This window comes from Rhinoderma darwinii, chromosome 7 (genome assembly GCF_050947455.1).
Source record: "Rhinoderma darwinii isolate aRhiDar2 chromosome 7, aRhiDar2.hap1, whole genome shotgun sequence".
Taxonomy (NCBI): domain Eukaryota; kingdom Metazoa; phylum Chordata; class Amphibia; order Anura; family Rhinodermatidae; genus Rhinoderma; species Rhinoderma darwinii.
Window position 1 is genome coordinate 12,427,005 of NC_134693.1, and position 23,191 is coordinate 12,450,195.

At 39.9% G+C, this 23,191-nt stretch overlaps 1 protein-coding gene across 3 annotated transcripts in view; it reads left to right on the forward strand.

The window, feature by feature from the left end:
* The window catches only part of DNAJC6 (DnaJ heat shock protein family (Hsp40) member C6), a 77,795-nt gene that overhangs the window by 28,901 nt on the left and 25,703 nt on the right, over positions 1–23,191 (forward strand). For all 3 annotated transcript variants that reach the window (XM_075832776.1, XM_075832774.1, XM_075832775.1), the window contains 6 exons: positions 13,063–13,213; positions 16,335–16,384; positions 18,554–18,702; positions 19,677–19,799; positions 21,586–21,719; positions 21,804–21,998. In XM_075832776.1, coding sequence (XP_075688891.1) covers positions 13,063–13,213; positions 16,335–16,384; positions 18,554–18,702; positions 19,677–19,799; positions 21,586–21,719; positions 21,804–21,998 — 802 coding nt within the window. The remainder of the gene's footprint in view (positions 1–13,062; positions 13,214–16,334; positions 16,385–18,553; positions 18,703–19,676; positions 19,800–21,585; positions 21,720–21,803; positions 21,999–23,191) is intronic.

The window sequence follows — 23,191 nt, forward strand, 5'->3', positions numbered from 1 at the left end:
TCACTACCCGCCTTGCTTGATTAGGTCAGCTGACGCGTTTCATCCCTTATCGGGATTTCCTCAGAGCTGTCTTAGCAAGTCCAGCCAGATTCAGTGCATTTATAGGGTCCAACGTGCTTTCATTGGTTCTATAGTTGGGAATAAAATATCCCGTACCGAAGGTCTATGCTATTGCAAGATTACCCTCATATTCCTTCAACGAAGTAACAACAATAATTTTCTTTCTACATCAAAAAATATATGTTAAGGAAAAGACTGACAATCAATTAGTTCGATATTAATGAACATTTTAATCCCTATATAGATCGTGCATAATCAGTAATGTCCCTCATACGCTAATAAATATGTGAAACTCGAGTTTTGGAGAAAATTACTTCCTACCTAAATAAAGTTAAATAATATTACCCAAGTTATACATTTCATATTTCACATATTTTTTGAGATGTTAAATACAAATATTTTTCCTTTTAATAAAAGAAAAAAGAGAAAAAGAAAAACTTTTCTTTCCATATTTTTACATAGAGGGACATAGATACGAAGAGCTTTTAAATATTACATTTTTGTTTATTACATTTTTATTTAGTCAAGATATACAAGCCCGTTTTTTTGCAAATAACCCATAAATATAGTTCCATTATATGAGTAAATTCTCAATTTTATGACAAAAAGATATGGGTGGAGTTCATTGAGCCTTCCCGGGACAGCAGGGAGGGGGCTCATACCCAAAGGGCAACAAAGTCCCAAGTCCCCACTAACCCCGGAAGGAACACGAAAAACCCCCACACCTCCAAAAGTCTAAAGAGACATCAAGGGACAAAGTGTCAATCAACGTACACAACGTATTTTAATCCCTGTATAGATGGAGGACAGTCCATGGTGTGCCCTCACATACATATGGATCTCTAGTGTAGGAGAGAGTTGTTTACTACCTGAATATACTTTAATGCCATTACAAAAATTGTACATTTTATATTGCAAATTTTTACAAAGAGATATATATGGGTAAAGTCAATAAGCATTTCATACTGAGTATCCAAATACTTATGCCAGTTATTCTATATGAAGTTTCCTTGAGCCATTGCTCCATAGGTATGATTCCACTCCATCCATGAATTATCAATTCGATGACCAAAGAACATGCGGACGGAATCAAACCAACGTTCCAGGGAAGGCAGGGAGGGGGCTCTTATACCTGGAGGGGCAACAGAACCCGGGTCCCCACCAATCCTGGGAGGCAAGCATATAATTCCCCACACATTCAATCATCAAGGAACAGGATAAATGGACAATCCATAAAAAATCAAAGTATATACTTAGATGGAATGAAGTTCTCTATTAACCCCCACTACCCATTAATCCTCGGATATGTCACTTATGTACTCCTCCTCATATGAAGAAACTCCTTAGTACGAGAGGAACAAAAGGGAAGATAAGTCATTTATCTGAAAAGTGGCCTGTTCTATATTTATGAGCAAAACCCACCCCATCAGTTTTGCCTTTTGGCCCTCAAATTGATTATTCCAAGAGATATTCCATACTTCTTGTTAATCGATGAGAATTACCGAGTATGGATCCAGTCAATCATGCGCCCCCTAGGATCAAAAAAATTTTTTCATATCTTTTTATCACATCATGGGATATATATGAAATGGGAGGGGGCCGGAGGAGACCTCTAAAGACGCTGGAAAACAGCCATCCCAGAGGAGGTCCACATGCTACCTCCCAAATGAAAAATTAAAGAAACATATTGAATTTTATTTCATTGTTTAATCCTCTAGGGTTTAGGGTACCCAGTGTATAAATCCACATGGTCTCCTTCTGTAAAAGTATACGATTGCGATCACCTCCTCTTCTATCCCCAAACAGTTGGTAGATCCCCATGAATTTTAGGCCCGCAGGTGATTGCTCATGGTGTGTTTTAAAATGTGCTGCCAATGGATTTTTTATATCTCCCTTTGAAATATCCAAAATGTGTTCATTTATGCGTATGTGCAGTTCTCGTTTGGTTTTCCCAATATATTGTTTTCCACAAGGGCAGATAATCGAGTACACAACCATCGTGGAACGACAGTTAATATAATTAAGGACTTTAAATTCCCTTTTGTGTTCACTATCCGAGAAAGTATTTGACTTCAGCACGTATTTACAACATCTACACGAACCACACATGAACATTCCCTTGGGGCGTTTTTGTAGCCATGCCTCATTTTCTGGAGTTCTTCTCTTGAACTCCGAGCTGACTAATATGTCTCTCAATGTAGGGGCCTTCCTGGGAACCATACTCGGTGTATCTCCAACTATTTGATTAATTTTTTGGTCCAAAGTTAAATGTGGCCAGTTTTTTATCATCAAGTTACGCAAAATTTCCCAATGGGACCCATATCTTGAAATGAATCTAACTCTCTTGTCCTCATTATTCCTTTTATTTCTTTGAAGGATTTCCTGTCTATTATGTCTTAATGCCCTATTGTATCCCTTCTTGATTAACTTCTTGGGGTACCCCCTATTCTCAAAACGAGACGATAGGTCTTCTGCTTCATTCTTAAAGTCCTTTAATTCCGAACAGTTACGCCGAATTCTAAGGAATTCACTTATTGGGATCCCCCTAATCTGAGATACAGGATGGTGACTACTTGCTGCTAATAGGGTATTACCCGATGTTGGTTTCCGATATGTAGTTGTTTTCAATTTATTTTCCACCTTATAGATGTTAAGATCTAGGAAACTAATAGTATCCTTACTATGAGTGAATGTCAAAAAGATATTTAAATTATTTATATTCAAATCCTTGATGAACTCTTCCAATGATTCAAGGGAACCCCTCCAACACAACAGGATATCATCCATGTATCTAAGCCAAGTTCGGGCACACTTCCTAAAGAGGGGGTGAGGGTACACAATAAATTCCTCCCACCACCCCAGATGTAGGCAGGCATACGATGGTGCACAAGAGGACCCCATAGCTGTTCCATGTGTCTGGCGATAATACTTGCCATCAAAGGAAAAACAATTATGATTTAAAATGAACTCTAACATTTCTATAATAAATTCGTTCTGATGGGCCCAATCACCCCCCCTCCTCTCCAAGAAGTGTGCAGCTGCTCTTAAGCCAATGTCATGTGGGATCGAAGTATACAATGATTCTACATCTAATCCAACAAGAAGAAAATCCTCATCGATTCTCAGATTATAAATTTTGTTAAGGAGATCTCCTGTATCCAATACAAAAGAAGGAAGTGTACGGACAAAGGGTTTTAGTTTCTCATCTATGTATTTTCCAAGGTGATCTGTCGGGCCATCACAGCCCGAAATAATGGGTCTGCCCGGGGGAGTATTCCTGTCCTTGTGCACCTTTGGAAGTACATACATAGTGGGCATTCGTGGCTCTCTCACCTCCAGATATTGTAATTCATGTTTGTTTATCAGACCCTCATCTAACGCAAATAACAGCTTCCTATTCAATATCTCAGCTATATTGGTCAATGGATTATCTTTTAGAAGGATATACGCATCGGTATCTAGCTGTCTTTTAATCTCACCGACATAGTCCTCCTCCTTGAGAAGTACAACATTTCCCCCTTTATCACTGGGTTTTATCACGATGTTTTTGAAATTTTGCAATTCCTTCAGAGCCTTTCGTTCCCTTTTTGTTAGGTTGTCCTCACACAGGAGGGAGGACCAGTCGATGAGACCAATGTCCCTAAGCATTGCCTCCAGAAAGGCATGTGTGCATCTATTTGAATAAACGCTAGGCATTGTACTGCTTTTTTTACGTAGTCCTGTATATTCTGGAATGAGATCCACTAAATCCCCTATGCCTTCATTTGAATCCCCACATGGATTACTCTCCCTCCATAATTCATTTAAGTCCACCAATGTGTTTAGATCCGATAGTTCCAAATTGGATACTATATCGCATCCAGTTGTCTCACGCTGTGATGATAAATCTATGTCTTTGTTTCCATTATCCCCCTCCTTCTTTTCCCCATGCCAAAGTCTCAAAATAATTTTTCTCAAAAAGAGGTGGAGATCTTTGCAAATTTCAAACTCCTTTCCAGGAGTGACGGGTGAAAAACCCAAACCCCGATTTAAGAGGGAAATATGGTCTATTGAGAGGGGGAGATCTGTCAGATTTATTATGTTATTTTGATTATCTTCTATCTTCCCCTGCGTTGTCTTGTATTGGGTCCTCCTTTTTTCTCTACTATTCTTTCCTCTCCGTATTTTCCTTTGTTTCGATCTCCTAAAAAAGATACCTTTGATTGTGTCTCCTCCATTCTGGAAAATTTTCCCATTTCAGTATCACTAGATGGGTCACTAGTTGTTTCTCCATCTGTTGACATAAACGTATTCCTTCTTATCCGAGGTCTACGTCTATTTTGTCCTTCCTTATTCATTGAGAAGGAGAAGATTTGTTTTTGTTCAAAATCAAAGGTATCCCTTTGGAATTTTTTTCTCTTTCGGGTAGATATTTCCCGAAGTTCCCTTTCCACCTCTTTTTTAAGGCTATCATTTAATTTTTGGAAATCTGGGTCATTACAAAAGGCATCTAATTTTTTCACGCTCTCTTCAATTTCGATAGTGAGCGAGCCCAACATAATTTTCTCCTCCTCTATTAATAAATCCATCAAATTTTTTGAATGCCTTAAGCATTCCTCATCCCATTTCTCCAGAAATAATTCTCTTTTGAAATGTGACGCTGGAGTTGTGCGTCTGCGTAAACCTCTTGGTGTTATATTTGATGTTTTATAGGCTTCTAAGCTCTGAATATCCCATTTACGTCTCAGATGACTTAATATTAATTTACGATGATTTTTAAAGAGGCCATATATGTCTCTCCTTGAGTCCTCTATATTTTTATTTAACTCACAATTTAGTAATGCAGCAATCTGTGCATCTACCTCCGTATCCAGGCAATATGCCATTATGAGGGCACACCACTGACTGTACGTCCCCAAATGAGAATAAAGAAAAACAAAATCTATTATCAAGGGTAAGCAAGAAAAGTTGGAGGGAAAAAAGAAAAACACCCTCCTATAAACTTATATAAAACAAGATTAGGTTTAGAAAACCATACCCAATAGAAAACCCAACAATAAATGCGATATCAATATCACACGGTGCCAATTCTGAAAGATATATATGTAAAACAAAAAAGAAAAACTATATCAGAAATATAACCAGGCACTCTTGGGTCATTGAAAAATTATGAAAATTTATTTATTATTAAAACTCCAATTATTTAGAGAATATAAATGTATTCACAAAATTTAAAACATTTTTGTCTCCTGGCCAGGAAAAGGTTACATACAGATACAAAATATACTAATAAGTAGGAAGCATAGATGTACACCTTGTTTTCCCCACAAATCGGGGTAAATGGCAAGAAAATAGATCCAAGAAAAAATCGCTAGGTTGAATTCACACCTGCGTTTCTTTCCCCTTGCACATACTTATGTGTAATTCCTCCAAAAAATGACAGCAATTCTTGTCAAAAGAGCGTGTAGTAGATTTATGAGGAAGGCCTTCCCATATATGAAAGAAGCATACCCCTATAAAAATAAAGCTGTCATTCAGTAAGGGGTTTGTATTTTTTATTTGTGTGTGGCTCTCATTCCTCCCTTTCAAGGATCAATCTTCTCCACAGATTACAGCTGATCGCTGGGGGTCCCAGCATGGGGAGACTTTATAATCATGTTATTGTCAAGGGACCCGTCTAACAAGTAGGGATTGTCCATAGCGGAGGAACCCTATAAGTGCAGTTCTCACATTAAATATAACGTAATGGGCAGTTCTTACTGTTTGCATTTCTTAGTGAAAGACACTACAGCTGGGCCTTGGTGGTCTATGTCACTATCTGCACACATCCCCTGCTGCCTTGCCTAGGCAGCCATATTCACAAAGGGCATCGATGAACTACAGTTCCTTCTTGAATAGCTATGAAATTAACTTTGCTCTCCTTATCTTGTACCGATCTTGAGTTAGATCGTCTTGTACTCCAGTCACATCCAGAGCTGCGTTCTGTATTCTGTTAGTTGTTGCTCTGAATCTCTCAGCATTATAATATCAGACACAACTGGTATCCTACACTGCACTCTGTTGCATTGCATTCTGGGAGGTGTTGTGTTTTATACAGCAGACTACTGAATATTATCTGCTGTTGATATTACAACTTCCAAAATGCATCACAGAAGAAAATGCACTGTACACAGTGAAGCATTAGGGAAATGTGAGCTCCCGAAGCCTCAGAGCTAACAGGAAAGCAGTAGGATTCTGAAGGCAGCTCTGGATGTGACTGGAGCATAAGACAGGATGTAACTCAAGATAAGTAAAGCAAAGTAGTTTCTAAATTCATCAATAGGCCCAGGCTGGACACAAGTGGCAACATGGGAGTAATTCCTCTATGACAAAGGCTCCCACCATCTCACATTTTGCATATTTTGCCCGCGGCGTTGGTACGGCTGTGAACAGTAGACGTACTCATCCATCATTTGCTCATATTGTAATTAATTCCAATTAGATATCAATAAATATCTGAACAGCGAGCCAAATATTTGCATTTTTTTGCCTGTCTGTAAATGATCCCCCTCCTTGTGTTTGTATTTTACTTTATGTTCTTTTTTTACACTGACATTTTATGGGGTACAATTTTAATATAATATTAAAGGGGCCCTCTGCTTAGGACAATCTCTTTTTTTGGTGGAATGGTGCCTCAACATTAGGCTGGTCACAGGGTGTTCCCCTGCTGCGACCTCGATCAGCTGTAATCTTTGGGAGGACAGGCAGAAAGTGTTTAATTCCCCTGCAGCGCCACCACAGGGGAAATGAAGCATTACACAGTGCCCATTCATATTAATGGTCTGTCCGAGTAGTGCACTGACACGCCGGGTCCTCCAGTAAGAACGACGCTCTTAGTAGCTGCTCACTGCTCTGACTAATAGATGAAGGTCCTGGAGGGGGAGACAGTGTATATAAAAATGGGTTTTGTAAATCAAACAACTCATCTCTCCGGATCTGTCATTATACTATGCTGCCCTATGTAATGGCACTGTAGCGTGGGCACATGTCCGCTATACTATTAGCCCAAATGGCATTAAAACATTGATACTAATAAAGATTGAAAATTACTATATTCATGAGGAGACCGCTCCCCCCGCCTCTCCCCGCCCTCACGGACGCATATCGGCACGTATACACAGCAGCCGTCAGTCACTGCGGGGAGAGGTGGGGGAGTGATTTACATAGTGAGGGCATATGAACCCCCCAGACACTGCTTTGAGGCCTGTGGGGACGAGGGCCGTGCTCCGGTTTATCTCATACACCATCCCAATGGGGGATGTGACCCTGTAAGGTTTCCCACTCTCAACAGGTACTATAAGGTTAGAAAACAAGACAGGAGGGAGAGGGTCTGAGGGTCAATTTACCCCTTTTTCCTTCAAGGATGGAGGGGGGGGGGGGGCCGGCCCTTTTTATCTTGGATTAACGTGTGTGGTGTCAGCACTATGTAGGGTGCCCTCTTTTGTTTGCTGTGAGGCCCCCTCTCCTCTTGTACACCCCTGATACACAGCACTACTAATGCAAAAGAAAAAGATTGTATTGAATTGAATTAGTCTAGAAACGATTTGTTATTATTTCTGTCCAGGGACAGATACAATGAAGCGAAAGATTTAACTACTGAAATAAAGGGAATTGTGATGTCGTATACGGCTCAGCTACATGTATTTAACATTCATCCTCTGTAGAGTCTGTATTACAAGGACGCAGGTAGAATCTGTAATGTGGAGGGATTCCTGACCCCTCCGAAAGGAAGTTTCTAAATCTCCCAGAAGTCGCGAATTATTTTTTTTTAATACAAAGACTCGCGACCCCGGAACGTACGGTTAAATATCTCACTGTTTGACATAGAAAATATAATTACGTGACTGGTATTAGACCTTGAACTGTCATGGAGTCCTGGGGTGAACTGGGTTCTGCTGAGTTCCCATGTTGGGCTCTGTTCACATTGGTTTGGAGCCTCTTTGGTCAGTTCCATCAGTTTTGACGGGTAGAATAGCGCTATATTCTTCTCGTCAAAACAACAGAAACCATGACGGATCCCTGATGGACCCCAGTGATGGTCGCCGCTCGGATTTGTTGTGCTTGAACGCTATTATTTTTTTGATCTTACTAGGTCAAATATTCTGGTCTGATTAAGTTCTTAATATACCTTTATAGCGGTCAGAGCTCTTTCTGATACAGAGCTCCAAATCCCCTACATAGACATAGAGATAAATAATAATATTCCATCTGCCTGAAACCACCACTAGGGGGAGCTTAGGAGCTTACTGCATACAATTTATCCATTGAACTCAATAATAACACTGCATTCCGTAAGCTCCTCTGCTCCCCCTAGTGGTATCTGCAGGCAGACAGAATTGTATCATTTAACTCTATATCTATGTAGAGGATTTGGAGCTTTGTGTCAGAAAAATGGATCTTCGACCCCTATAAAGATCTAATAAAAAATGAATCAGGAAAGAATGTTGGATCTAAAAATGAGGATACAATATGGACATCTACATTAAAGGGAGTATCGGATATAGGGAACTCCTGTTGGTTTGACCTATTAGGGAGTATTCTGTTTGGGACCCCCTCTTTTTAGCCAGAGGTGAGGGCTACATCGTAGAAATGAACAGATGCTATTTTGCCAAGAGGTTCAAAAGAGGAACCCTACACAATCAGCCTGTCTCTAAGGGACCCCTATATAATGTTTTCATGATTTGAATTGATTTTTTAAAACTATACTGGGATCATGCTGGGTTTACATGTGATGAGCCCCCGCATCCATCACCCTAACAACCAGATCATGTATTATTTAGATGTTTGTCTGGAGATGGGAACTTGTTACGTTCACATGGTAAGTCCCTGCTGTTCCCCATACTGGGAATTCTCCTATAGTCACTGTTTTTGTTTTATGTAGGTCACATGATTGGGTCTAATAAATGCAGCAATTTACGTTTTTTTTTTTATATATGCAATCATGTGACACTTGTTACGCCGATGGGAAACCTCGTAGTGATTACAGAATATAAAAAAAGCATCATTATTGTGGGAACATTATGACATCAAAAACTGTCCTAGCGGGCACATGAAAGTGACCAAAAGTAGTGACCCCCTATCTTCTGTAGGCTCCTCCTGTTTCTTAGGAGCCTGCAAGGAAGTGTATCATGTGACCTCCTTTGGTTCTGCTGATTGGCTGAGAGAGCTGACAGAGGGGAGGAGAATTCATGCCCACCTATTTCCCCAACTTATGATGGACTTTTCTGTAGGGTGTTTAGTGGGTGAAGTTGTGCCCCCTTTTCTGCATTATTAGGTCATCTGTAAGATACCTTAATGTATGAGGCCGGTTCCCTATATATTTATGCAAAGTAACCAGAAAGTAGAGCTACCCTTTAATATTGCAGATCGGTGGTGCTCACGGTCAGGAAAGTTTTCGTAGCCTATAAAATGTTCCAACTCCTGTCTCCAATACAGTGGCGCATTATTGCGGTGACGCGCGGCGTTCTGTCAGCGTATTTACTCTGCCTTCCCATCGATTTCTTTGTGTTGCTTTGTATTTGCCTTTTTATATAAGAGACGGTTTTGTTTCTTCTTCTGATACGTCCTCACGGTGGGGTCGGGGGCTTGGCGGGCTCTACTGTCATGCAGCTATTTTTCTATGGAGATTTTCTTGGATTGTACAAGTTTGCGTTGCTCATCAGAATGTCAAAAATGATGCAAGAAAATGTTTACCTTCCCAGAACTCCTTAGAATTAGTTATGCCGCTTGTAAAAGCATTTCCGCCATTTTCCGTGGTACGTGGCGGTCGGCTCAGGAGATGTCTGTGAATCAGCTTAATGTGAATGGACGATAACGCAATAAGGAGCAGTTCATGGTGATATCAGGCTCCTGGTCCTGGTCGAGTTGGGGAAGCAGATGATGTGGCTGTTAGGTTAATGCTCTATAGAGCTGATGTGCGTCATTAGAGGTAATTACCTAATTGTCATTTCTAGTGGAAAATTGACAAAACTAACATTATTTTGTCATTTGTGTTGACGCCAGACAATGGTCCCATACCAAAGATAAAAATAAGAGCCTTTACAGCTGCTGCTTGACACTAACACACTCGTAACCACCCACATCTGGAATCCCTGGTGCCGCCATCCAATTTTTCACTTTGTTTGCTTATATTGGAGCACCTTCTTGTGCAGGTTCTCTCCACCCATTGATATGGGGAGACGACCAACCGGGACTCTCTCCTGTGGCCCCACAAATGCAGCATGTCCTTGATACAAGTTTTTCGTCACGAATCTGCTAATATAAGAGTAGAGGATGGACGATTTTCTAGTTTTTTTGTATATACAGCTCAATCATTGTAGAATAAAACATTCTGCAACTTCTTCATTTACTTTACGTGTTCAATTTCTAACTATTTTCAAGAGCTCTGCTTCTTGTCAGTGTATAAGAACATTTTTGTTTACATCCAGAGGCTGAAAACCTGTACAGACATGATCCTTCTCACAGCTGCGGGTATGTTACAGTCTTATCTAGGCAGGTGCCTGTCTAGAGTCAAGCCGAAGGTTTCATATCACTTGCTTTTATATCTAGAACTTATGGGGGTTTCTGTGGCTGGAAGTTATAAAGGTATATCGTTTTTGGGGCGTCTGTGGGTGGCAGTTTTTTATGGAGGACCAATGGTGGCTTTTGTGACTGGCACATGGTTAACAGACCACCATAGGAAGGGGTAGGGAACCTATTTCTGAATGTTGGCACTACTTATGTCACATTTTACTATGGAGTTGGCATTATACAGAGCATTGGTCTATTTTATACCGTGCCAGCTTCCTCAGTGGGTTGGTGACAGGTTTACTATTGATGTCACACAGCAAGTGCTATTTCCACATCTACGGTGCGGTGTAGGCGGAAGTTTACTGCACGTTAAATGCTGCTAAAGTTTGAACTATGTTTAGATTTGACTGTACCCAGCCCCCTGTCGTTCTCTCAATGCCCACTCATGTAATGTGCGGCTGCTGGCAGCAGGGGCTGCAGTGCAGGAACATATAATTGAATGTCATTTTTAGCTTAATCTGAAAATGGCGAACACTCATTATATAAATCATTATTTGCAAATTGTTCATTTTTGTGCACCTCGAAACATTTGGTTTGGATGCCCCCTTCGCATATTGAAGGTCACCCTGTCAGAAATGACCAGAGAATCTCTTGGCGGTGGAAGCTACATGCCAATCTATATGCCAATATCTGGCAGATACTACAGGTGTCAAGTAAATCAAGATTTAAAGTTATTGTGTAATAAAAACGTACTTTGGGTTTCAATTCCTTAAGGATTTCTGCTTGCTGTCAGTGAATGTAAATATTCTTACTTACATACGGAAAACCTGCGGAAACCTTATACTTCTCACAGCAGAGGGTGGAATCCAGTCTAGACAATCCTGTGTGAGCTAACGTCAACAGCAGCACAGATTTCTATCCTGTCCTGATAGTTTGCTACAGTGTATCAGTGCAGGTAAAATGTATCAGCCTGGAGTCCAGATTGTTTAGCTCACAGAGAATGGTCTAGACTGGATACAATTGTAACAAACCAGCAGCTGTAAATCCGTACAAGTTTTATGACTCTGGATAGAAACAAAGATAATTCCATTCACTGACAGCGAGCACAGATCTTGAAAATAGTGAGCAAGTGAAACACAAAGTACGGTATATTAGAAAGTTGCAGAAATGTTATTAGACAGTCATTACGTTTTATTTACATAAAAACGGAAAACCCTTCAACGATCACACAGGGATGCAATCTGCAGGGATCTGTAATGTGAATATTATGAGAATCTTACATTGTGGGTATTCATGGGTATGTATGTGTCATACCATGGGCAACACAAAGTAATGGCGGACTACCCCTCCCAAATAACGCCACCATGCGCTGAGGCTTGCATGGCAGAAATTGCTGTAAAGCACCATGTAGTTGCCCAGGGCCCAACGTATTTAGGAGGAAGTCAAGGATCAGCCGCATACTTTCCATAGAGGAAGACCATGCACCTGCTCTGTAACTCATGGTAGGAGGAGGCCCCACACTGGACTTTATCTACTGCTTCTCAACACACATTCATGGCGTTTATCTGCAGCCGCCACCAGGGGGAGCTCCTATAGTTACTGTAGAAATCTATATGCACTGAGCTCCCCCTAGTGGTGGCTGCAGGCAACAAGAGTTTTATCATTTATTGTTTAAAGGGAAGCAGCAGATTTGGAGCTTTGTATGTGGAAAAAACCACAGCTCTGACCCCTTTAAAGATATGTTACAAAAAACTATGGACATTAACTGTAATAAAAGTATAAAGGTTTATAGTAAAAGTGGGGGTTGGAGTCCACTCTATGTGTTTTGCTCTGGGGACCTATGATTTTTGTGTACAATTTAGACGGCATTGTGATTTTTTTTATATATATCTATCTATCTATATATATATATATATATATATATATATATATATATATATATATAATTTTATTTTTTATTTTTTATATATTTTTAATTGTATTTACCTTTTTTTCTATTTTCTTTTTGCCTAATTCTTCCATCCCCTTAAAAATCATGAAACAGTTAATGGCACATAAGTCTATTTGGGTTAATGTTTCTAATTGAGTCCTAATTGATTGAAGGTGCATAGAGAATAGAGATCCTGTGGGTCAGTCAGTATGTAGAATAGGGGGACATGGCTTTGCGCCGACTTAGTTCGTCATTGGAAAAAGTTGTTTATGTGTTCAGTAAATCCGACTATTTAAAGCAAAACCTGCATCTACTGTCTTGTGAATGCACTCAGCAAATCTTCTGGCAGAGCTTGGCAATTCAATTGCATGGTAATGGGATTGTAGTGACTTAAGGCTGTCACGGCGGAAATATATTTAAAGAGCCATACAACCTTAAGACTGATATTCATTCTGCACCGCCTGGAGACAGCGCCCTCCAACTTACATACAGAGCAGGGATGGCTTCTTATTAATATTTACTTGAAAATCCCTCTATTCTTTCAGGTGCCTCGTCACCGGACCTGGAGTCCAATTATGGAGGGGGCCTATTGGACATGGTCAAAGGGGGGGCCGGACGTCTGTTTAGCAACTTGAAAGACAACTTGAAGGATACATTGAAGGACACATCTACTAAAGTAATGCAGTCTGTCGCCAGGTGAGCTCTCTCATTCCATGATATATGAACAGCTGGTATAACCTGGGCATCTTCTGTATATAATTATATATGTACAGCTGGTATAAGTTATACATCTTCTTGTATATAGTGATATGGAGCATGCTGGTATAACCTGGGTATCTTCTGTATATAATTATATATGTACAGCTGGTATAAGTTATACATCTTCTTGTATATAGTGATATGGAGCATGCTGGTATGACCTGGGTATCTCCTGTATATAATTATATATGTACAGCTGGTATAAGTTATACATCTTCTTGTATATAATTATATATGTACAGCTGGTATAACCTGGGTATCTTCTGTATATAATTATATATGTACAGCTGGTATAAGTTATACATCTTCTTGTATATAGTGATATGGAGCATGCTGGTATGACCTGGGTATCTCCTGTATATAATTATATATGTACAGCTGGTATAAGTTATACATCTTCCTGCATATAGTGATATGGAGCATGCTGGTATAACCTGAGTATCTTCTGTATATAATTATATATGTACAGCTGGTATAAGTTATACATCTTCCTGTATATAGTGATATGGAGCATGCTGGTATAACCTGAGTATCTTCTGTATATAATTATATATGTACAGCTGGTATAAGTTATACATCTTCCTGTATATAGTGATATGGAGCATGCTGGTATAACCTGGGTATCTTCTGTATATAATTATATATGTACAGCTGGTATAAGTTATACATCTTCTTGTATACAGTGATATGGAGAATGCTGGTATAACCTGGGTATCTTCTGTATATAATTATATATGTACAGCTGGTATAAGTTATACATCTTCTTGTATATAGTGATATGGAGCATGCTGGTATGACCTGGGTATCTTCTGTATATAATTATATATGTACAGCTGGTGTAAGTTATACATCTTCTTGTATATAGTGATATGGAGCATGCTGGTATAACCTCGGTGTCTTCTGTATATAATTATATATGTATAGCTGGTATAAATTATATATCTTCTTGTATATAGTGATATGGAGCATGCTGGTATAAACTGGGTATATTCTGTATATAATTATATATGTATAGCTGGTATAAGTTATATATCTTCTTGTATATAGTGATATGGAGCATGCTGGTATAACCTGGGTATCTTCTGTATATAATTATATATGTACAGCTGGTATAAGTTATACATCTTCTTGTATATAGTGATATGGGGAATGCTGGTATAACCTGGGTATCTTCTGTATATAATTATATATGTACAGCTGGTATAAGTTATACATCTTCTTGTATATAGGGATATGGAGCATGCTGGTATAACCTGGGCATCTTCTGTATATAATTATATATGTACAGCTGGTATAAGTTATGTATCTTCCTGTATATAGTGATATGGAGCATGCTGGTATAACCTGGGTATCTTCTGTATATAATTATATATGTATAGCTGGTATAAGTTATACATCTTCTTGTATATAGTGATATGGAGGATGCTGGTATAACCTGGGTATCTTCTGTATATTATTATATATGTACAGCTGGTATAACTTATACATCTTCTTGTATATAGTGATATGGAGCATGCTGGTATAACCTGGGTATCTTCTGTATATAATTATATATGTACGGCTGGTATAAGTTATACATCTTCTTGTATACAGTGATATGGAGCGTGCTGGTATAACCTGGGTATCTTCTGTATATAATTATATATGTACAGCTGGTATAAGTTATACATCTTCCTGCATATAGTGATATGGAGCATGCTGGTATAACCTGGGTATCTTCTGTATATAATTATATATGTACAGCTGGTATAAGTTATACATCTTCTTGTATATAGTGATATGGAGCATGCTGGTATAACCTGGGCATCTTCTGTATATAATTATATATGTACAGCTGGTATAAGTTATACATCTTCTTGTATATAGTGATATGGAGTATGCTGGTATAACCTGGGCATCTTCTCTATATAATTATATATGTACAGCTGGTATAAGTTATACATCTTCCTGTATATAGTGATATGGAGCATGCTGGTATAACCTGGGTATCTTCTGTATATAATTATATATGTATAGCTGGTATAAGTTATACATCTTCTTGTATATAGTGATATGGAGCATGCTGGTATAACCTGGGTATCTTCTGTATATAATTATATATGTACAGCTGGTATAAGTTATACATCTTCTTGTATACAGTGACATGGAGCATGCTGGTATAACCTGGGTATCTTCTGTATATAATTATATATGTACAGCTGGTATAAGTGATACATCTTCTTGTATATAGTGATATGGAGCATGCTGGTATAACCTGAGTATCTTCTGTATATAATTATATATGTACAGCTGGTATAAGTTATACATCTTCTTGTATATAGTGATATGGAGCATGCTGGTATAACCTGGGTATCTCCTGTATATAATTATATATGTACAGCTGGTATAAGTTATACATCTTCTTGTATATAGTGATATGGAGCATGCTGGTATAACCTGGGTATCTTCTGTATATAATTATATATGTACAGCTGGTATAAGTTATACATCTTCCTGTATATAGTGATATGGAGCGTGCTGGTATAACCTGGGTATCTTCTGTATATAATTACATATGTACAGCTGGTATAAGTTATACATCTTCTTGTATATAGTGATATGGAGCATGCTGGTATAACCTGGGTATCTTCTGTATATAATTATATATGTACAGCTGGAATAAGTTATACATCTTCTTGTATATAGTGATATGGAGCATGCTGGTATAACCTGGGTATCTTCTGTATATAATTATATATGTACAGCTGGTATAAGTTACACATCTTCTTGTATATAGTGATATGGAGCATGCTGGTATAACCTGGGTATCTTCTATTAGCGGGTACAGTATCTTCTGGACAGGTCCTGCTGGTACCCTAATATTATTACATTATATACGACCAGTCTTGATCTGACCTGCATTTAATATTCTTACCTTGATCCACCATTACCGATCACAGCTTTAATACAGAACAGATAAGGAGATGACTTGTTGCTACTTTGTTTGGATATTTTATTGTATTTGTCTCAGATATTTTTTGCATTTTAAATCTTTGACATTTTTCTTGTTTTTTTTCAGTTATGCAAAAGGAGAGCTGGATATCTCATACATTACCTCAAGGATTATTGGTGAGGGATTGTTTCTCTGCATAGTAATAAGAACTAATACAAGGTGTCTATACTGTTATGTAAAGGAGGATAGAAAATATACAGGACCTTCTATTAATGTAACAATCTTCTAGGCAGTGAAGACAAACCTATTGCTCCTACCGGTTGCCCAGAAAATAATTTATTTAAATTCCTGCAGACGGCAAAATCCCATGCACACATTAATTCTATGTTTGGAGGTGTTTTATCAATTTAAAGTTTATGTCCACCCTTGAAAAACGTTTTACATTATTATTATTATTATTATTATTATTACTGTATTATACTCTAGAGCTGCATTAAACATTTTGCTTGTTTTTACGGGAAACAGTCAGTAAGCTTGTGTTTAGACACCCCCTTAACAGCATAGCTGAGCTACTATAATGTACATTTTTCCTACATCTGATTACAGTACAATGCCTGGTGTAAAGTTGAGACTCCCCAGAATGCAAAAGCATAGTGTAAGCTCTATGCAGCCACAGAACAAGCAGGATTTGCAGGGACATTTCAGCTCTGAAGCCTGCATAATTGTAAATTCAGCCAGAGAGTATAATACAAGCTGTAAATAAGGATCATTACAAGGTAAGTAATGCCATATATATGCACAATGACTTCACCAGCAGAATAGTGAGTGCAGCTCTGGAGTATAATTCAGGATGTAACTCGGGATCAGTACAGGATAAGTAATGTAATGTATGTACACAGTGACTCCACCAGCAGAATAGTGAGTACAGCTCTGGAGTATAATAAAGGATGTAACTCAGGATCAGTACAGGATAAGTAATGTCATGTATGTACACAGTGACTTCACCAGCAGAATAGTGAGTGCAGCTCTGGAGTATAACACACGATGTAACTCAGGATCAGTACAGGATAAGTAATGTAATGTATGTACACAGTGACTCCACCAGCAGAATAGTGAGTGCAGCTCTGGAGTATAATACACGATGTAACTCAGGATCAGTACAGGATAAGTAATGTAATGTATGTACACAGTGACTCCACCAGCAGAATAGTGAGTGCAGCTCTGGAGTATAATACACGATGTAACTCAGGATCAGTACAGGATAAGGCCCCATGCACACGACCGTAAAAACTCCCGTTATTACGGGTCGTAGTTACGACCCGTAATAACGGGCTCATAGACTTCTATTGGCCATGGGTACCTTCCCGTTTTCTTACGGGAAGGTGCCCGTGCCGTTTGAAAAAGATAGAACATGTCCTATTTCAGGCCGTAATAACGGCACGGGCAGCCCATAGAAGTCTATGGAGCTCTCGTAATGACGGGTGGCTACATGTGTGCACCCGTTATTACGGCAGCGTTGCTAGGCGACGTCAGTAAATAGTCACTGTCCAGGGTGCTGAAAGAGTTAACTGATCGGCAGTAACTCTTTCAGCACCCTGGACAGTGAATTCCGATCAGAATATAAAGCAACCTGTAAAAAAAAAAAAAAAAGACGTTCATACTTACCGAGAACTTCCTGCTTCCTCCAGTCCGGTCTCCCGGCCGTTGCCTTGGTGACGCGTCCCTCTCGACATCCGGCCCGACACCCCTGGATGACGTTTCAGCCCATGTGACCGCTGCAGCCAATCACAGGCCAATCACAGGCTGCAGCGGTCACATGGACTGCCGCGTCATCCAGGGAGGTCGGTCTGGATGTCAAGAGAGGGACGCGTCACCAAGACAACGGCCGGGTAAGTATGAATTTATTTTACTTTTACCTCGTAAAGGGCTGCCCCTTCTCTCTATCCTGCACTGATAGAGAGAAGGGGCTGCCGATTAGTGCAGTGCAAATTTGCATCGAAAACGTGCCCGTAAATACGGGTGGAATACGGGTGACACCGGACCCGTATTTACAGGCACGGGTCCGTAAATACTGGTGCAAAACGGGTCGAATACGTGTGACACCGGACCCGTATTTACGCCAGTATTTACGGGTGGGAAAAAATACGGTCGTGTGCATGAGGCCAAAGTAATGTAATGTATGTACACAGTGACTCCACCAGCAGAATAGTGAGTGCTGCTCTGGAGTATAATACAGGATATAAAGTAGTTTAATAATGGGTGCTGCATTATGTTTCTGCGTTATCTGTGAAGGTTGACAGCACTGCTGTAATATTTCATCTTCCACCGTATTCTGATTTTCCTAGTGATGTCCTTCCCAGCAGAAGGTGTGGAATTAGGATTCAGAAACCACATTGAGGATGTTCGCTCCTTCCTGGATTCAAGACATCTGGACCATTACACAGTGTTCAATTTGTCACCCAAGTCTTACCGCAGTGCCAAGTTCCATAATCGGGTGCGTGATTGTCATGATATGTGGAAGACTACGACTAGTAGAGCATATGGACTTTGCTAATGGGGCCCCCCATACAAGACCCCGCTCTCTAGAGCCACTGGAAAGAGTAGCTCACGGTCTGGGAGAAACGTCACCGCAATGTTGAGGGGCTGCCGCATGCAGTTTAACATTCTGTCAGTTGCTCCACAGCAATAGACGACAGACTGCTACATTTCCTGCATTATGTTGCTAAGGGGCAACTGACACTTTTAAACAGTATGGGGTAAATCTCAGCAAGACTGAACCTGAACTTTACGAGTATTGGGGTTGTGCCAAGTGATTCCTCTAGGCTCCGCTAATTTGCCCCAGGGAATTACTGAACAAGGGGAACCCCTCATTTTCTTACAGGATGAAATATATTTTGTACCCCAGATCAGCACTGCATGAGTTTGGTCAGTGGGCACTATTACACCCACTAGTTTAGGATCATTAGGGGTATTTATTGGTGCCCTGATTTTAAAGAGAAACGGTCATTGCTCCTGACATGTCTGTTTTAGTAAATGCTTGTATTCCCCATGAAATAACATTTCTGGAGCATCTTTTCTTACATCTCTATGTTGTGCTGTTCCTCTGTTATTCCTCCTAGAAATCTATAAATAAATTGACCGCTTGGTGTTACTAGTTGGGGGGTTTCGCTACACAGACTGACACTGTCCAATCAGTGCTGACAGAGTGAGACTGTGCAGGGACACGCCCCCTTGACAAGTGGAATGGTAACACCCAGTTGTCAATTTATTCATACATTTCTAGGAGGAATAACAGAGGAACAGCACAATGCAGAGTTCTAAGAGAAGATGTTTCAGAATTGTATTTTCATGTGGAGTACAATTATTGACTAAAGTAGACATTTCAGGAGAGGTGACCGGTCCGAGGTCTTGTAAGTTGTTGTCACAGTCTTGTGTGGGTCAGGTCTGATATATTTTTATTTCTTGCAGGTCTCAGAATGCAGTTGGTCTGTAAGACAAGCTCCCAGTTTGCATAATTTATTTGCCGTTTGCAAGAACATGCACAACTGGTTACAGCAGAACCCCAAAAATGTGTGCGTTATACACTGCATGGTAGGTGGTCACTCAGTGCTCCGCTGGGAAATACATTGTATGGAATGTTATTCTATGGATACTGTTCTCCAGGTGTGAGCACGTTTTGCCCAATACGAATGAAATGTCCCAGTATTAAGAGTTGTAATAATTGCATAATGAAAACTTCTGCAGCTTTCTAAAATACTTTGTGTTTTTTAATTCCTCACCAGATCTTTTCTTGCTGTCAGTGAATAGAAAGATTAATTAATTACATTCAGTAAACTGAAACTAAGTCCTGATTAATGTCCAACTGACACACGGCCCCAGTATTTAACGAACCATACATCTATGTCATTTGGACGTTTTCAACCTCACTGTGTCAATGACAGCAAGCAGTGGTCTTTAAAAATGGGAAAAGATTAAAAGCGATTATAAGAGAGGTATTCCAGTGATAAATATGTATGGCATATCCATAGGATATGCAATAAGTGTATGATTGGTGGGGTCCAACTGCTGGAACCCACCAATGTCACATGCGTATGGCAGTAGTTAGGGTGCGCTCCACCTACTTTTGCTTTGCTTTATGGCAGCAACGGGGGATATGGGACCCCACTGATCAGACATTTATGGCATATCCTATGGATTGTCATAAATATTTATTGCTGGCCTACCCCTTTTATTATCTAGCATGGCATCTTCATATACTCTGCAACATTTCTCAACATTATTCCATGAAACGGACACTTCTTACTTTTCAGCTCATTTGCTAACATCCCACAGTGTTTCTTGACGATCCCACTCAGCAGCAGGGTGCGATTATTTGGTAGGTTATATATTAGCAAGGCTGAATTCCGCTTGGCATATGTGCCGGGAAAGCTCCCACCACATATATCAAAGTATCCATAGTTCCCTCATTCCACCCGTCAATGGCCATTAGCTTGGTATGCGTCGATACACCGAGTAGTCTGCTGCGCTATTCCTTACAGGGGCATCCTACAAAAAAAATGTATAACTGGTGGTATACTTTTTTTAAACATGGTAGCCTATGGGTGATGGAATCAGTACAGGATAAGTAATGTAATGTATGTACACAGTGACTCCACCAGCAGAATAGTGAGTGCAGCTCTGGAGCATAATACAGGATGTAACTCAGGATCAGTACAGGATAAGTAATGTAATGTATGTACACAGTGACTCCACCAGCAGAATAGTGAGTGCAGCTCTGGAGCATAATACAGGATGTAACTCAGGATCAGTACAGGATAAGTAATGTAATGTATGTATACAGTGACTCCACCAGCAGAATAGTGAGTGCAGCTCTGGAGTATAATACAGGATGTAACTCCGGATCAGTACAGGATAAGTAATGTCATGTATGTACACAGTGACTCCACCAGCAGAATAGTGAGTGCAGCTCTGGAGTATAATACAGGATGTAACTCCGGATCAGTACAGGATAAGTAATGTAATGTATGTACACAGTGACTCCACCAGCAGAATAGTGAGTGCAGCTCTGGAGTATAATACAGGATGTAACTCAGGATCAGTACAGGATAAGTAATGTAATGTATGTACACAGTGACTCCACCAGCAGAATAGTGAGTGCAGCTCTGGAGAATAATACAGGATGTAACTCAGGATCAGTACAGGATAAGTAATGTAATGTATGTACACAGTGACACCACCAGCAGAATAGTGAGTGCAGCTCTGGAGTATAATACAGGATGTAACTCAGTATCAGTAAAGCGTTTTCATTTACTTCATATAAACTGTTACAGATGAATCTATGATTGCTCACTGTTTGCTTGTGATCTGTTTTCACCAGGATGGTCGCGCCGCCTCTGCAGTGTTAGTCAGCGCCATGTTCTGTTTTTGTCACCTTTTCAACAACCCAGTGTCTGCAATTCAACTGCTAAATGCGAAACGTCCCGGAATAGGACTGTGGCCGTCACACAGGAGGTGAGAGAACTCTGCGGAATACAAGAATAAAGCAACTCAATAATAATCGAGCAATGAAATGATTCTTTTATGGTTTGTGCTCAGGTACATCGGGTATATCTGTGACCTGGTGTCTGACAAGCCTGTACATCCTCACTGCAAACCTATTGTCATTAAGAGTGCCACCATCAGCCCGGTGCCGTGCTTTAACAAGCAGAGGAATGGCTGCCGGCCGTTCTGTGAGGTCCTAATTGGGGAAACGCGGATCTTCAGCACCATGCAGGACTATGAGAGAATGAAGTAAGTGATGGTCTGTGATTATTGTATTTTCCGTCTCTGGCTATCTGTACAATACATTGCTGCTATTTTGTTTTTATTCATTCCTTAACCCCTTCCTGCCTGTAACGTACAATTACGTTGCAGGATTTGCATAGAAAGAGTACATCATAGTGATGGCCCGGTACAGGAGCTGGGGCCGCGCCATCACTTGTGGGTGCTGGCTGCATTATACAGCTAATGCCCCCCCTCTAATAGGATGTTTAACCCTTTAGTTGCTGCAGTCAATGCTGACTGGGTCATCTAAGTGGTTAGTTAAATGGAGGGGACACGCTTGCGGGGTGCTGATGGGTTGCCAAGGCAGGCATTATACATTGCAATATAGAATTATTGCAAAGTATTATAGAAGCGATCAAAGGATTGCATGCTAAAGTCCTTGTGTAGGACTAAAAAATAAAATAAAAAAAGGAAAAAAAAAAATATCCCTGGAAAATAAAAGAGAAAAACTTTTTTGTTTTTTCTGTTATTATTTAAAAAATAAATAAAAAGACTCTATATAATAAGTGTCGCTGTGACTGTAACAACCCATGCGATAAAATAAATATATTATTTTTCCCGCACGGTGAACACCATTAGGGTAAGTTCACACAGAGTTTTTTGACGCGGAAACCGCATTGGAAAACACGCCAAAAAACGGCCGAAAATGTCTCCCATTGATTTCAATGGCAGGTGGAGGCGTTTTTTTCTCGCGAGCGGAAAAACAGTCTCCCGGGGAAAAGAAGCGACATGCCCTATCTTCGGACGTTTACGTTTCTGACCTCCCATTGACATCAATGGGAGGCAGAGAAAGCGTATTTCGCAGCATTTTTTGCCCGCGGCGCTGAATGGCCGCGGGCAAAAAACGTTGTGCAGGCAGAGCAAAATCTGCCTCAAAATTCCAAACAGAATTTTGAGGCAGATTTTCTGCCTGCAAAAAACTCAGTGTGAACATACCCTAAAGAAAACTAAAAAACAATGGCAAATTGCTGTTTTTTGTTCATCCCACTTCCAAAAAAAAGGAATAAAAAGTGATCAAAAAGTTTTATGTACTCCAAAGCGATATCAATGAAAACTATAAGTTGTCCTGCTAAACAAGTCCTCATACAGCTCCTTCTATGGAAAAATAAAAATGTTATGTCGAGACAAAGACAAATTATTTTGAAAAAAAGGTGAGTTTA